Raw genomic sequence first — 17,895 nt, 5'->3', positions numbered from 1 at the left:
ACACTGTACACTAACACACCACCTAGTAGAGGAGGGAGGGGGGACCATTAACACTGTACACTAACACACCACCTAGTAGAGGAGGGGGGGACCATTAACACTGTACACTAACACACCACCTAGTAGAGGAGGGGGGGGGACCATTAACACTGTACACTAACACACCACCTAGTAGAGGAGGGGGGGACCATTAACACTGTACACTAACACACCACCTAGTAGAGGAGGGAGGGGGGACCATTAACACTGTACACTAACACACCACCTAGTAGAGGAGAGGGGGGACCATTAACACTGTACACTAACACACCACCTAGTAGAGGAGGGGGGGGACCATTAACACTGTACACTAACACACCACCTAGTAGAGGAGGGGGGGGACCATTAACACTGTACACTAACACACCACCTAGTAGGAGGGGGACCATTAACACTGTACACTAACACACCACCTAGTAGAGGAGGGGGGACCATTAACACTGTACACTAACACACCACCTAGTAGAGGAGGGGGGACCATTAACACTGTACACTAACACACCACCTAGTAGAGGAGGGGGGGACCATTAACACTGTACACTAACACACCACCTAGTAGAGGAGGGGGGGAGGACCATTAACACTGTACACTAACACACCACCTAGTAGAGGAGGGGGGGGGGACCATTAACACTGTACACTAACACACCACCTAGTAGAGGAGGGGGGGGACCATTAACACTGTACACTAACACACCACCTAGTAGAGGAGGGGGGGAGGGCCATTAACACTGTACACTAACACACCACCAAGTAGAGGAGGGGGGGGACCATTAACACTGTACACTAACACACCACCTAGTAGAGGAGGAGGGGGACCATTAACACTGTACACTAACACACCACCTAGTAGAGGAGGGGGGAACACTGTACACTAACACACCACCTAGTAGAGGAGGGGGGGACCATTAACACTGTACACTAACACACCACCTAGTAGAGGAGGGGGGGGACCATTAACACTGTACACTAACACACCACCTAGTAGAGGAGGGGGGGACCATTAACACTGTACACTAACACACCACCTAGTAGAGGAGGACCATTAACACTGGTAGAGGAGGGGGGACCATTAACACTGTACACACTAACACACCACCTAGTAGAGGAGGGGGGGGGACCATTAACACTGTACACTAACACACCACCTAGTAGAGGAGGGGGGACCATTAACACTGTACACTAACACACCACCTAGTAGAGGAGGGGGGGACCATTAACACTGTACACTAACACACCACCTAGTAGAGGAGGGGGGGGACCATTAACACTGTACACTAACACACCACCTAGTAGAGGAGGGGGACCATTAACACTGTACACTAACACACCACCTAGTAGAGGAGGGGGGACCATTAACACTGTACACTAACACACCACCTAGTAGAGGAGGGGGGGGACCATTAACACTGTACACTAACACACCACCTAGTAGAGGAGGGGGGGACCATTAACACTGTACACTAACACACCACCTAGTAGAGGAGGGGGGACCATTAACACTGTACACTAACACACCACCTAGTAGAGGAGGGGGACCATTAACACTGTACACTAACACACCACCTAGTAGAGGAGGGGGGGACCATTAACACTGTACACTAACACACCACCTAGTAGAGGAGGGGGGACCATTAACACTGTACACTAACACACCACCTAGTAGAGGAGGGGGGACCATTAACACTGTACACTAACACACCACCTAGTAGAGGAGGGGGGGACCATTAACACTGTACACTAACACACCACCTAGTAGGAGGGGGGGACCATTAACACTGTACACTAACACACCACCTAGTAGAGGAGGGGGGGACCATTAACACTGTACACTAACACACCACCTAGTAGAGGAGGGGGGGGACCATTAACACTGTACACTAACACACCACCTAGTAACACTGAGGAGGGGGGGACCATTAACACTGTACACTAACACACCACCTAGTAGAGGAGGGGGGGACCATTAACACTGTACACTAACACACCACCTAGTAGAGGAGGGGGGACCATTAACACTGTACACCTAACACACCACCTAGTAGAGGAGGGGGGGGACCATTAACACTGTACACTAACACACCACCTAGTAGAGGAGGGGGACCATTAACACTGTACACTAACACACCACCTAGTAGAGGAGGGGGGACCATTAACACTGTACACTAACACACCACCTAGTAGAGGAGGGGGACCATTAACACTGTACACTAACACACCACCTAGTAGAGGAGGGGGGACCATTAACACTGTACACTAACACACCACCTAGTAGAGGAGGGGGACCATTAACACTGTACACTAACACACCACCTAGTAGAGGAGGGGGGACCATTAACACTGTACACTAACACACCACCTAGTAGAGGAGGGGGGGGACCATTAACACTGTACACTAACACACCACCTAGTAGAGGAGGAGGGGGGGACCATTAACACTGTACACTAACACACCACCTAGTAGAGGAGGGGGGACCATTAACACTGTACACTAACACACCACCTAGTAGAGGAGGGGGGGGGACCATTAACACTGTACACTAACACACCACCTAGTAGAGGAGGGGGGACCATTAACACTGTACACTAACACACCACCTAGTAGAGGAGGGGGGACCATTAACACTGTACACTAACACACCACCTAGTAGAGGAGGGGGGGGGGACCATTAACACTGTACACTAACACACCACCTAGTAGAGGAGGAGGGGGACCATTAACACTGTACACTAACACACCACCTAGTAGAGGAGGGGGGGGGGGGGGACCATTAACACTGAACACTAACACACCACCTAGTAGAGGAGGGGGACCATTAACACTGTACACTAACACACCACCTAGTAGAGGAGGGGGGGACCATTAACACTGTACACTAACACACCACCTAGTAGAGGAGGGGGGACCATTAACACTGTACACACCACCTAACACACCACCTAGTAGAGGAGGGGGGGGGACCATTAACACTGTACACTAACACACCACCTAGTAGAGGAGGGGGGACACTGTACATTAACACTGTACACTAACACACCACCTAGTAGAGGAGGGGGGGGACCATTAACACTGTACACTAACACACCACCTAGTAGAGGAGGGGGGACCATTAACACTGAACACTAACACACCACCTAGTAGAGGAGGGGGGACCATTAACACTGTACACTAACACACCACCTAGTAGAGGAGGGGGGACCATTAACACTGTACACTAACACACCACCTAGTAGAGGAGGGGGGACCATTAACACTGTACACTAACACACCACCTAGTAGAGGAGGGAGGGGGACCATTAACACTGTACACTAACACACCACCTAGTAGAGGAGGGGGACCATTAACACTGTACACTAACACACCACCTAGTAGAGGAGGGGGGACCATTAACACTGTACACTAACACACCACCTAGTAGAGGAGGGGGGACCATTAACACTGTACACTAACACACCACCTAGTAGAGGAGGGGGGACCATTAACACTGTACACTAACACACCACCTAGTAGAGGAGGGGGGACCATTAACACTAACACTGTACACTAACACACCACCTAGTAGAGGAGGGGGGGGACCATTAACACTGTACACACACCACCTAGTACACACACTACCTAGTAGAGGAGGGGGGACCATTAACACTGTACACTAACACACCACCTAGTAGAGGAGGGGGGGGACCATTAACACTGTACACTAACACACCACCTAGTAGAGGAGGGGGGACCATTAACACTGTACACTAACACACCACCTAGTAGAGGAGGGGGGACCATTAACACTGTACACTAACACACCACCTAGTAGAGGAGGGGGGGACCATTAACACTGTACACTAACACACCACCTAGTAGAGGAGGGGGGACCATTAACACTGTACACTAACACACCACCTAGTAGAGGAGGGGGGGGACCATTAACACTGTACACTAACACACCACCTAGTAGAGGAGGAGGGGGGACCATTAACACTGTACACTAACACACCACCTAGTAGAGGAGGGGGGACCATTAACACTGTACACTAACACACCACCTAGTAGAGGAGGGGGGGACCATTAACACTGTACACTAACACACCACCTAGTAGAGGAGGGGGGACCATTAACACTGTACACTAACACACCACCTAGTAGAGGAGGGGGGACCATTAACACTGTACACTAACACACCACCTAGTAGAGGAGGGGGGACCATTAACACTGTACACTAACACACCACCTAGTAGAGGAGGGGGGACCATTAACACTGTACACTAACACACCACCTAGTAGAGGAGGGGGGACCATTAACACTGAACACTAACACACCACCTAGTAGAGGAGGGGGACCATTAACACTGTACACTAACACACCACCTAGTAGAGGAGGGGGGGACCATTAACACTGAACACTAACACACCACCTAGTAGAGGAGGGGGGGACCATTAACACTGTACACTAACACACCACCTAGTAGAGGAGGGGGGACCATTAACACTGTACACTAACACACCACCTAGTAGAGGAGGGGGACCATTAACACTGTACACTAACACACCACCTAGTAGAGGAGGGGGGACCATTAACACTGTACACTAACACACCACCTAGTAGAGGAGGGGGGGACCATTAACACTGTACACTAACACACCACCTAGTAGAGGAGGGGGGACCATTAACACTGTACACTAACACACCACCTAGTAGAGGAGGGGGACCATTAACACTGTACACGAACACACCACCTAGTAGAGGAGGAGGGGGGCACCATTAACACACCACCTAGTGGAGGAGGAGGGGGGCACCATTAACACACCACCTAGTGGAGGAGGAGGGGGGCACCATTAACACACCACCTAGTAGAGGAGGAGGGGGGCACCATTAACACACCACCTAGTAGAGGGGGGACCATTAACACACCACCTAGTAGAGGAGGAGGGGGGCACCATTAACACACCACCTAGTGGAGGAGGAGGGGGGCACCATTAACACACCACCTAGTAGAGGAGGAGGGGGGCACCATTAACACACCACCTAGTAGAGGAGGAGGGGGGCACCATTAACACACCACCTAGTGGAGGAGGAGGGGGCACCATTAACACACCACCTAGTGGAGGAGGAGGGGGACCATTAACACACCACCTAGTGGAGGAGGAGGGGGGCACCATTAACACACCACCTAGTAGAGGAGGAGGGGGGACCATTAACACACCACCTAGTAGAGGAGGAGGGGGACCATTAACACACCACCTAGTAGAGGAGGAGGGGGGCACCATTAACACACCACCTAGTAGAGGAGGAGGGGGGACCATTAACACTGTACACTAACACACCACCTAGTAGAGGAGGGGGGACCATTAACACTGTACACTAACACACCACCTAGTAGAGGAGGGAGGGGGACCATTAACACTGTACACTAACACACCACCTAGTAGAGGAGGGGGGGGACCATTAACACTGAACACTAACACACCACCTAGTAGAGGAGGGGGGACCATTAACACTGTACACTAACACACCACCTAGTAGAGGAGGGAGGGGGACCATTAACACTGTACACTAACACACCACCTAGTAGAGGAGGAGGGGGACCATTAACACTGTACACTAACACACCACCTAGTAGAGGAGGGGGGGGACCATTAACACTGTACACTAACACACCACCTAGTAGAGGAGGGGGGACCATTAACACTGTACACTAACACACCACCTAGTAGAGGAGGGGGGACCATTAACACTGTACACTAACACACCACCTAGTAGAGGAGGGGGGACCATTAACACTGTACACTAACACACCACCTAGTAGAGGAGGGGGGGACCATTAACACTGTACAATAACACACCACCTAGTAGAGGAGGGGGGGACCATTAACACTGTACACTAACACACCACCTAGTAGAGGAGGGGGGACCATTAACACTGTACACTAACACACCACCTAGTAGAGGAGGGGGGGGGGGGACCATTAACACTGTACACTAACACACCACCTAGTAGAGGAGGGGGGGGACCATTAACACTGTACACTAACACACCACCTAGTAGAGGAGGAGGGGGGACCATTAACACTGTACACTAACACACCACCTAGTAGAGGAGGGGGACCATTAACACTGTACACTAACACACCACCTAGTAGAGGAGGGGGGGGACCATTAACACTGTACACTAACACACCACCTAGTAGAGGAGGGGGGACCATTAACACTGTACACGAACACACCACCTAGTAGAGGAGGAGGGGGGGCACCATTAACACACCACCTAGTGGAGGAGGAGGGGGGCACCATTAACACACCACCTAGTGGGAGGAGGGGGGGGCACCATTAACACACCACCTAGTAGAGGAGGAGGGGGGGGGGCACCATTAACACACCACCTAGTAGAGGGGGGGGGGACCATTAACACACCACCTAGTAGAGGAGGAGGGGGGGGCACCATTAACACACCACCTAGTGGAGGAGGAGGGGGGGGCACCATTAACACACCACCTAGTAGAGGAGGAGGGGGCACCATTAACACACCACCTAGTAGAGGAGGAGGGGGGCACCATTAACACACCACCTAGTGGAGGAGGAGGGGGCACCATTAACACACCACCTAGTGGAGGAGGAGGGGAGAGGCACCATTAACACACCACCTAGTGGAGGAGGAGGGGGGCACCATTAACACACCACCTAGTGGAGGAGGAGGGGGCACCATTAACACACCACCTAGTGGAGGAGGAGGGGGGGCACCATTAACACACCACCTAGTGGAGGAGGAGGGGGGGGCACCATTAACACACCACCTAGTGGAGGAGGAGGGGGGGGCACCATTAACACACCACCTAGTGGAGGAGGAGGGGGGGGCACCATTAACACACCACCTAGTAGAGGAGTATATGTAGCACCACACCTGGAAGGGATATTTGTTCTGACAGGGTATGACTCCGTCATTCTTCACCATCTCCACACACCTGACTTTCTGCAGGTCGATGGACCCCTTCTTAAACCTCTTCTGTGAACAACGAACAGAGAGACAGAACACAGTGAGGTTTTGGAGAGGAGAGAGACAGAACACAGTGAGGTTTTGGACAGGAGAGAGACAGAACACGGTGAGGTTTTGGACAGGAGAGAGACAGAACACGGTGAGGTTTTGGACAGGAGAGAGACAGAACACGGTGAGGTTTTGGAGAGGAGAGAGACAGAACACAGTGAGGTTTTGGACAGGAGAGAGACAGAACACAGTGAGGTTTTGGACAGGAGAGAGACAGAACACAGTGAGGTTTTGGACAGGAGAGAGACAGAACACAGTGAGGTTTTGGACAGGAGAGAGACAGAACACAGTGAGGTTTTGGACAGGAGAGAGACAGAACACGGTGAGGTTTTGGACAGGAGAGAGACAGAACACAGTGAGGTTTTGGACAGGAGAGAGACAGAACACGGTGAGGTTTTGGACAGGAGAGAGACAGAACACTGAGGTTTTGGACAGGAGAGAGACAGAACACTGAGGTTTTGGACAGGAGAGAGACAGAACACGGTGAGGTTTTGGACAGGAGAGAGACAGAACACAGTGAGGTTTTGGACAGGAGAGAGACAGAACACGGTGAGGTTTTGGACAGGAGAGAGACAGAACACGGTGAGGTTTTGGACAGGAGAGAGACAGAACACAGTGAGGTTTTGGAGAGGAGAGAGACAACACAGTGAGGTTTTGGACAGGAGAGAGACAGAACACAGTGAGGTTTTGGAGAGGAGAGAGACAGAACACAGTGAGGTTTTGGACAGGAGAGAGACAGAACACAGTGAGGTTTTGGACAGGAGAGAGACAGAACACAGTGAGGTTTTGGAGAGGAGAGAGACAGAACACAGTGAGGTTTTGGACAGGAGAGAGACAGAACACGGTGAGGTTTTGGACAGGAGAGAGACAGAACACAGTGAGGTTTTGGAGAGGAGAGAGACAACACAGTGAGGTTTTGGACAGGAGAGAGACAGAACACGGTGAGGTTTTGGACAGGAGAGAGACAGAACACGGTGAGGTTTTGGACAGGAGAGAGACAGAACACAGTGAGGTTTTGGACAGGAGAGAGACAGAACACGGTGAGGTTTTGGACAGGAGAGAGACAGAACACGGTGAGGTTTTGGACAGGAGAGAGACAGAACACGGTGAGGTTTTGGACAGGAGAGAGACAGAACACAGTGAGGTTTTGGAGAGGAGAGAGACAGAACACGGTGAGGTTTTGGACAGGAGAGAGACAGAACACAGTGAGGTTTTGGAGAGGAGAGAGACAGAACACGGTGAGGTTTTGGACAGGAGAGAGACAGAACACAGTGAGGTTTTGGACAGGAGAGAGACAGAACACGGTGAGGTTTTGGACAGGAGAGAGACAGAACACAGTGAGGTTTTGGAGAGGAGAGAGACAGAACACGGTGAGGTTTTGGAGAGGAGAGAGACAGAACACGGTGAGGTTTTGGAGAGGAGAGAGACAGAACACAGTGAGGTTTTGGACAGGAGAGAGACAGAACACAGTGAGGTTTTGGACAGGAGAGAGACAGAACACAGTGAGGTTTTGGACAGGAGAGAGACAGAACACGGTGAGGTTTTGGACAGGAGAGAGACAGAACACGGTGAGGTTTTGGACAGGAGAGAGACAGAACACGGTGAGGTTTTGGACAGGAGAGAGACAGAACACGGTGAGGTTTTGGACAGGAGAGAGACAGAACACAGTGAGGTTTTGGACAGGAGAGAGACAGAACACGGTGAGGTTTTGGACAGGAGAGAGACAGAACACGGTGAGGTTTTGGACAGGAGAGAGACAGAACACGGTGAGGTTTTGGACAGGAGAGAGACAGAACACGGTGAGGTTTTGGACAGGAGAGAGACAGAACACGGTGAGGTTTTGGACAGGAGAGAGACAGAACACAGTGAGGTTTTGGACAGGAGAGAGACAGAACACAGTGAGGTTTTGGAGAGGAGAGAGACAGAACACGGTGAGGTTTTGGACAGGAGAGAGACAGAACACGGTGAGGTTTTGGACAGGAGAGAGACAGAACACAGTGAGGTTTTGGAGAGGAGAGAGACAGAACACGGTGAGGTTTTGGAGAGGAGAGAGACAGAACACGGTGAGGTTTTGGACAGGAGAGAGACAGAACACAGTGAGGTTTTGGACAGGAGAGAGACAGAACACGGTGAGGTTTTGGACAGGAGAGAGACAGAACACGGTGAGGTTTTGGACAGGAGAGAGACAGAACACGGTGAGGTTTTGGACAGGAGAGAGACAGAACACGGTGAGGTTTTGGACAGGAGAGAGACAGAACACAGTGAGGTTTTGGACAGGAGAGAGACAGAACACGGTGAGGTTTTGGACAGGAGAGAGACAGAACACAGTGAGGTTTTGGACAGGAGAGAGACAGAACACGGTGAGGTTTTGGACAGGAGAGAGACAGAACACGGTGAGGTTTTGGACAGGAGAGAGACAGAACACAGTGAGGTTTTGGACAGGAGAGAGACAGAACACAGTGAGGTTTTGGACAGGAGAGAGACAGAACACGGTGAGGTTTTGGACAGGAGAGAGACAGAACACAGTGAGGTTTTGGACAGGAGAGAGACAGAACACGGTGAGGTTTTGGACAGGAGAGAGACAGAACACAGTGAGGTTTTGGACAGGAGAGAGACAGAACACGGTGAGGTTTTGGACAGGAGAGAGACAGAACACGGTGAGGTTTTGGACAGGAGAGAGACAGAACACAGTGAGGTTTTGGACAGGAGAGAGACAGAACACGGTGAGGTTTTGGACAGGAGAGAGACAGAACACGGTGAGGTTTTGGACAGGAGAGAGACAGAAGGACAGAACACAGTGAGGTTTTGGACAGGAGAGAGACAGAACACAGTGAGGTTTTGGACAGGAGAGAGACAGAACACGGTGAGGTTTTGGACAGGAGAGAGACAGAACACAGTGAGGTTTTGGACAGGAGAGAGACAGAAGGACAGAACACAGTGAGGTTTGGACAGGAGAGAGACAGAACACGGTGAGGTTTTGGAGAGGAGAGAGACAACACAGTGAGGTTTTGGAGAGGAGAGAGACAGAACACAGTGAGGTTTTGGAGAGGAGAGAGACAACACAGTGAGGTTTTGGACAGGAGAGAGACAGAACACAGTGAGGTTTTGGAGAGGAGAGAGACAGAACACAGTGAGGTTTTGGACAGGAGAGAGACAGAACACAGTGAGGTTTTGGAGAGGAGAGAGACAGAACACGGTGAGGTTTTGGACAGGAGAGAGACAGAACACAGTGAGGTTTTGGACAGGAGAGAGACAGAACACAGTGAGGTTTTGGAGAGGAGAGAGACAGAACACGGTGAGGTTTTGGACAGGAGAGAGACAGAACACAGTGAGGTTTTGGAGAGGAGGTTTTGGAGAGACAGAACACGGTGAGGTTTTGGAGAGGAGAGAGACAGAACACGGTGAGGTTTTTGGACAGGAGAGAGACAGAACACAGTGAGGTTTTGGAGAGGAGAGAGACAAACACAGTGAGGTTTTGGACAGGAGAGAGACAGAACACGGTGAGGTTTTGGACAGGAGAGAGACAGAACACGGTGAGGTTTTGGACAGGAGAGAGACAGAACACAGTGAGGTTTTGGAGAGGAGAGAGACAGAACACGGTGAGGTTTTGGACAGGAGAGAGACCGAACACGGTGAGGTTTTGGACAGGAGAGAGACAGAACACGGTGAGGTTTTGGACAGTAGAGAGGTGTATGTGTATAGCCACACCTGGTCACATTCACACAAGTTATCAAATGGGTGTTCATTTCAAAAACACTACATATGTAGAAAAGGAACAAGAAATAAACTAGTTTGACTAACAGGATATGGGCCCAGTCAGACAGGAAACCTAAAAGATATAGGAGCAGTCTGATAGGAGAGATAAAGTATATAGGAGCAGTCCATACACAACCTCCATCGTACAGGGAAAGGTATGTGTCTGCCAGTCTCACCTCTACTCTGAACTCATAGTATGTGAGCTTGGTCTTGGTGAGGACGAACACTCACCTCTACTCTGAATTCATAGTATGAGAGCTTGGTCTTGGTGAGGACGAACACTCTCTCCTTGTAGTTCAGTGGTGACGTCAACCTCTTCTGCTGAGACCGCTTGATCAGGGTCTCCTCCAATAGCGTGTCAGCACTCATCTTGGACCCGCCCACTCCCTCCACTCTGCCATCGAACACTGACTGGACCCACCTGGACCGGAGAATATAATAGAAAATAGTAGAAAAGAATAGAATAGAAAATAGTAGAATAAAATACAAGCATGTTGTCAAAATGCTACTATATGAAGGTGCTTAAATCTGATTGAAAACAACCCCAGGTACTTTGCCCTTTGGTAGGTTGTGATATCAGCTTTGAAGTGATCTGATAAATGGTACATTCAGTAGAAGTCCTCTCTCTTCTCACTAGATCAATAAATCCTTTACAGATCACCTCCTTCGGAAAGTATTCAGACCCCTTGACTTTGTCCACATTGTTTTTTTTATAGAAATGTTTGCACATTTATTAAAATGTACAACAAAATTGAGCTCAGGTGCATCCTGTTTCCTTGAGATGTTTCTACAACTTGATTGGAGTCCACCTGGTGGTAAATTCAATTGATTGGACATGATTTGGAAAAGGCACACACCTGTCTATATAAAAAGGTCCCACAGTTGACAGTGATGGTCGTCCGGGTTAGGGAGGGTTTGGCCGGTAGGGATATCCTTGTCTCATCGCGCACTATAGACTCCTGTGGCGGGCCGGGCGCTGTGCACGCTAACCAGGTCGCCAGGTGCACGGTGTTTCCTCCAACACATTGGTGCGGCTGGCTTCCGGCGCGCTGTGTTAAGAAGCAGTGCAAGCTTGGTTGGGTTGTGTTTCGGAAGACGCATGGATTCTGACCTTCGTCGCTCCCGAGCCCGTACGGGAGTTGTAGCGATGAGACAAGATAGTAACTACTAACAATTGCAACTGACTTGCCTAGTTAAATAAAGGTAAAAAAAAAAAAAAAAATACCATGAAATTGGGGAGAAAAAGGGGGGTAAAAAGAATACAGGTGTGCCAAGCTTGTAGCGTCATACCCAAGACTGTAATCGCTGCCAAAGATGACTTTCGTGACGAATTTACTTTGCTGCTAGCTGTTTGTAATGTTTTGTCTGCTGAGATCCTCACATAATCGCATGGTGTGCTTTCACCGTAAAGCCTTTTTGAAATCTGACACGCCAAGCTAAACTGTGTTTTGGTATATTGCACTTGTGATTTCAAGAACATTTTTATATTTTTTGTCATTTAATTTGAATTTGGCGCTCTGCCAAATTTGGCGCTCTTCACCGGATGTTGACGGAAAATGATCCCGCTAAAGGGATCGGTGCGCCAAGAGGTGTTTAAGCGGCTGAGCAATGAGAGGAAACTGAAATGTTTGAGTCTATCGTGTATTCCCGTTAGCTGAATTTTTATTCATTTTTTTTAAAGCCTGGAAATCTGTCGTTCTGCCCCTGAACAGGCAGTTAACCCCACTGTTCCCAGGCCGTCATTGAAAATAAGAATTTGTTCTTAATTGACTTGCCTAGTTAAATAAAGGTAAAATACAGTGCCTTGCGAAAGTATTCGGCCCCCTTGAACTTTGCCACATTTCAGGCTTCAAACAAAGATATAAAACTGTATTTTTTTGTGAAGAATCAACAACAAGTGGGACACAATCATGAAGTGGAACGACATTTATTGGATATTTCAAACTTTTTTAACAAATCAAAAACTGAAAAATTGGGTGTGCAAAATTATTCAGCCCCCTTAAGTTAATACTTTGTAGCACCACCTTTTGCTGCGATTACAGCTGTAAGTCGCTTGGGGTATGTCTCTATCAGTTTTGCACATCGAGAGACTGACATTTTTGCCCATTCCTCCTTGCAAAACAGCTCGAGCTCAGTGAGGTTGGATGGAGAGCTTGTGAACAGCAGTTTTCGGTTCTTTCCACAGATTCTCGATTGGATTCAGGTCTGGACTTTGACTTGGCCATTCTAACACCTGAATATGTTTATTTTTGAACCATTCCATTGTAGATTTTGCTTTATGTTTTGGATCATTGTCTTGTTGGAAGACAAATCTCCATCCCAGTCTCAGGTCTTTTGCAGACTCCATCAGGTTTTCTTCCAGAATGGTCCTGTATTTGGCTCCATCCATCTTCCCATCAATTTTAACCATCTTCCCTGTCCTTGCTGAAGAAAAGCAGGCCGAAACCATGATGCTGCCATCACCATGTTTGACAGTGGGGATGGTGTGTTCAGGGTGATGAGCTGTGTTGCTTTTACGCCAAACATAACGTTTTGCATTGTTGCCAAAAAGTTCAATTTTGGTTTCATCTGACCAGAGCACCTTCTTCCACATGTTTGGTGTGTCTCCCAGGTGGCTTGTGGCAAACTTTAAACTACACTTTTTATGGATATCTTTAAGAAATGGCTTTCTTGCCACTCTTCCATAAAGGCCAGATTTGTGCAATATACGACTGATTGTTGTCCTATGGACAGTCTCTCCCACCTCAGCTGTAGATCTCTGCAGTCCAGAGTTATCATGGGCCTCTTGGCTGCATCTCTGATCAGTCTTCTCCTTGTATGAGCTGAAAGTTTAGAGGGACGGCCAGGTCTTGGTAGATTTGCAGTGGTCTAATACTCCTTCCATTTCAATAGTATCGCTTGCACAGTGCTCCTTGGGATGTTTAAAGCTTGGGAAATCTTTTTGTATCCAAATCCGGCTTTAAACTTCTTCACAACAGTATCTCGGACCTGAAATGTGGCAAAAGGTCGCAAAGTTCAAGGGGGCCGAATACTTTCGCAAGGCTCTGTATATATATTTTTTAAAAACAGCATACCACTGCTGGCTTGCCTAAGCAGGGTTGGTCCTGGTCAGTTTGGTCTTGGGTTGGTCCTGGTCAGTTTGGTCTTGGGTTGGTCCTGGTCAGTTTGGTCCTGGTCAGTTTGGTCTTGGGTTGGTCCTGGTTAGTTTGGTCCTGGGTTGGTCCTGGTTAGTTTGGTCCTGGGTTGGTCCTGGTTAGTTTGGTCCTGGGTTGGTCCTGGTTAGTTTGGTCCTGGGTTGGTCCTGGTTAGTTTGGTCCTGGGTTGGTCCTGGTCAGTTTGGTTTTGGGTTGGTCCTGGTCAGTTTGGTCTTGGGTTGGTCCTGGTCAGTTTGGTCTTGGGTTGGTCCTGGTCAGTTTGGTCTTGGGTTGGTCCTGGTCAGTTTGGTCTTGGGTTGGTCCTGGTCAGTTTGGTCTTGGGTTGGTCCTGGTCAGTTTGGTCTTGGGTTGGTCCTGGTCAGTTTGGTCCTGGTCAGTTTGGTCCTGGGTTGGTCCTGGTCAGTTTGGTCTTGGGTTGGTCCTGGTCAGTTTGGTCTTGGGTTGGTCCTGGTCAGTTTGGTCTTGGGTTGGTCCTGGTCAGTTTGGTCTTGGGTTGGTCCTGGTCAGTTTGGTCTTGGGTTGGTCCTGGTCTGTTTGGTCTTGGGTTGGTCTTGGTCTGTCCCTGGATGGGAAACCAGATGCTGCTGGAAGTGGTGTTGCTCCAGTAGGAGGAACTCTTTACTCTGGTCAGAAAAAATATATATATATTTCCTAATGCCCCAGGGAAGTGATTGGGGACATTGCCCGGTCTCGGGTGCAATCTTTCAGATGGGATGTTAAACGGGTGTCCTGACTCTCTGTGGTCACTAAAGATCCCATGGCACTTATTGTAAGAGTAGGGGTCCTGGCTAAATTCCCAATCTGGCCCTCATACCATAATGGTCACCTAATCATCCCCAGTTTACAATGGGCTCATTCATCCCCCTCCTCTCCCCTGTAACTATTCCCCAGGTTGTTGCTGTAAATTAGAAATGTGTTCTCAGTCAACTTACCTGGTAAAAAATAAGGGGAATAAATAAAATAGTGCATTTTTAAAAAGTTTTTATTTATTTTTTTAATGTTTCAATTCAATCCCGGGTTGCCAAATGTCATTAATTCATACACACTTCAACAAGCATGCAACAGGTGCCAACAGGTGCATCTGAAACAAAGTTAATCAGTCCCTCTGAGAATACACTGTACTGCATGCTGGCCTACTCATGCGTGACAGTGTGTGTGTGTGTGTGTGTGTGTGTGTGTGTGTGTGTGTGTGTGTGTGTGTGTGTGTGTGTGTGTGTGTGTGTGTGTGTGTGTGTGTGTGTGTGTGTGTGTGTAGATCCTTTTAGTTTGTTTTCAGGGGAATGGAACATCCTGTTGGCTTTAAATACATTACATTCGGAAAGTATTCAGCCCCCCTGACTTTTTCTACATGTTGTTCCATTACAGCCTTGTTCTAAACTGAATTAAATTGTTCCCTCAAATTTACACACAAAACCCCATAATAACAAAGCAAAATTCTATGTTTAATTTATTGCTAATTTACATATATTTTAATTACATCTAATTTACATAAGTATTCAGACCCTTTACTCAGTATTTTGTTGAAGCACCTTTGGCAGCGATTACAGCCTCGATTCTTCTCGGGTCTTTTAGGAGCCTTTTGGCAAACTCCAAGCGGGCTGTCATGTGAATTCTACTGAGGAGTGGCTTCCGTCTGGACACTCTACCATAAAGGCCTGATTGGTGGTGTGCTGCAGAGATGGTTGTCCTAAAAAAAAAGTTACCCTATCTCTATCAGAGGAACTCTGTCAAAGTGACCATTTTTTGTCACCTTTGTCTCCTCCCTGACCAAGGCCCTTCTCCCCTGATTGCTCAGTTTGGCCGGGTGGCCAGATCTAAGGAGAGTCTCGATGGTTCCAAACGTCTTCCATGTAAGAATGATGGGAGGCCATTTTGTTCCACAGCTTCGAAGGTCCCCAATAAAATGTTTTGGTACCCTCCCCCAGATTTGTGCTTCGACACAATCCTGTGTTGGAGCTCTACAGACAATTCCTTCGACCTCATGGCTTGGTTTTTGCTCTGACGTGAACTGTCAACTGTGGTACCTTTTATATAGACAGAAACATGTCAACGGAGCTCAATTTCGAGTCTCCGTCGCAAAGGGTCTGAATACCTATGTAAATAAGGTATTTCAGTTTTGTCTAAAAACCTGTTTTCGCTTTGTCATTATGGGGTATTGTTGAGGGAAAAACACATTTAATCCATTTTAGAATACGGCTGTAAGGTTCAGAATACGTTCAGAATCTGGTGGGCTTTCTGGAATAAGGTCAAGCATATATTGTGGTAGAAAGGGCAATAGAGGATCAAATTAATTTTAGTTATCTAATTCTTCGAGGTCACGCGTGTGTGAGTGTGGCGCTTTCAGTGAACGGAATCTCCCTCAAACTTATTTCCTAAAGTCTCGATGCTGACCGCTTCTATTTATTTAACTGCACTACTTTATACAGTCAATGTACAGGCTCGTCCAAAGGCATGTTACTACTTTGTATTTGTGGTACATTTTGACCAAATAAAACATAATTTACGCGCGGACATAGGCAGTAGGCGACCCACAGTGCGATAAGACACACACTCACACCTGCCGCGGTGGTGATTTCTCTATGGACTTTGAGTAGATCTCCGGAGCCGATTCCGTTCCCTTCCAGAAAGAAACCCGGTAACTAGCCTACATATCTATTCTCGCAACTCAGACAAACATTTCTCGGTTGTGTCGACATCTCGTTTATTGCACTGAAAGTAGCCAGTCGTTTCACCCGCAATTTAAATGTCCAATATGATATAGGAAATGACTCTTACCTTTTCTTCCGAGAGTGAACTGATATTCTTCTGCCTCCACTGACTACACTATGTGACCAGCATAACCAGGAAGCGACACAGACTGCCCTAGTGTACACTATTCCACACGGTGCCGCGCGGTGAGACACCACTTCTCATTCATTTTCAATTGAAGAGACGCGGAGACCAACGCGGACCGTTGAACGGCGCGAAGGAGGCGAAAAAAAAATGTAAACGTTTCCGAACGTTATGCAAATCACCAGCGGCGACCGCTGAGCGATGACCAATCATATCGAGTTGTTGCCATGACGAATTTGACGCAATACGACCCAACATTGGAGACTTTTTTCAACAAAGATGGCGGACAAAAATACTAGGACAGATGCAAATGTAAGTTATTAAAACATCATAAAAAAATAATGCAAAAAAAAAAATATATATATATATATATATATATATATAGTTGAAAGTAATATCTTAGTTAATGTAGAGACATACGATTATACGTGTTGTTTTTTTTCTTCATAATGTTAATTTACGAAAATCGTTATTTAGCAAGCTGGCTGACTAGTTCACATTAGCCAGTTAGCTGGTTAGCTTTATGGGTGTTGTGACATGAGTTTGACATTGTAATTCTGTCTGTTTCATGTTTTAGGGACTCCTAAGAAACAACCAGCAAACCAGACTGTCGTCTTGTGAAACATTGGATGTAAAGAATAACCATTTTCTTGCTTATTGTGCAGCGGAGGATAGAACTACCTGCCTTCGGATGTGTATCTAGCTATCAAGCCGATCTGTGTATTGACCCAAACGTTTGGTATACATATTAGTTCAGAACCGAGCTATAAACCTCAGCTATCATAGCCAGTTGTATCAACTTCAAAACAGTCTGAATGACATTAATGAAGCCTATGGATTGAGTAGAATATAATATAACTTTGTGCCAAGGATGCAAGTCGTATATACATGTAGTTATTACCATGCACGAGGTCCCCACATTGTAGCCTGTACATTTGAATATATTCACTGATCATGTACTGTAGTTATTACCATGCACGAGATCCCCACATTGTAGCCTGTACATTTGAATATATTCACTGATCATGTACTGTAGTTATTACCCTGCACGAGATCCCCACATTGTAGCCTGTACATTTG

The 17,895-nt window shown here is 48.0% G+C and overlaps 1 protein-coding gene across 1 annotated transcript in view; it reads right to left on the bottom strand.

Moving 5' to 3' along the window:
- tec (tec protein tyrosine kinase) overlaps positions 1-16,958 on the bottom strand; it is a 66,425-nt gene extending 49,467 nt beyond the window's left edge. Inside the window, exons 1-3 of the mRNA XM_052498192.1 lie at positions 16,759-16,958; positions 11,060-11,249; positions 6,932-7,033 (exon numbers count right to left, since the gene is read on the bottom strand). Of these exons, the coding sequence (XP_052354152.1) occupies positions 6,932-7,033; positions 11,060-11,197 (240 nt within the window). The 5' untranslated portion in view covers positions 11,198-11,249; positions 16,759-16,958. The remainder of the gene's footprint in view (positions 1-6,931; positions 7,034-11,059; positions 11,250-16,758) is intronic.
- Positions 16,959-17,895: the final 937 nt, after the last annotated feature.

Source organism: Oncorhynchus keta, chromosome 35, assembly GCF_023373465.1.
Source record: "Oncorhynchus keta strain PuntledgeMale-10-30-2019 chromosome 35, Oket_V2, whole genome shotgun sequence".
Lineage (NCBI taxonomy): Eukaryota > Metazoa > Chordata > Actinopteri > Salmoniformes > Salmonidae > Oncorhynchus > Oncorhynchus keta.
Note: the sequence above shows the minus strand (reverse complement) of the source record. Positions and strands in the feature narration are given on the sequence as shown.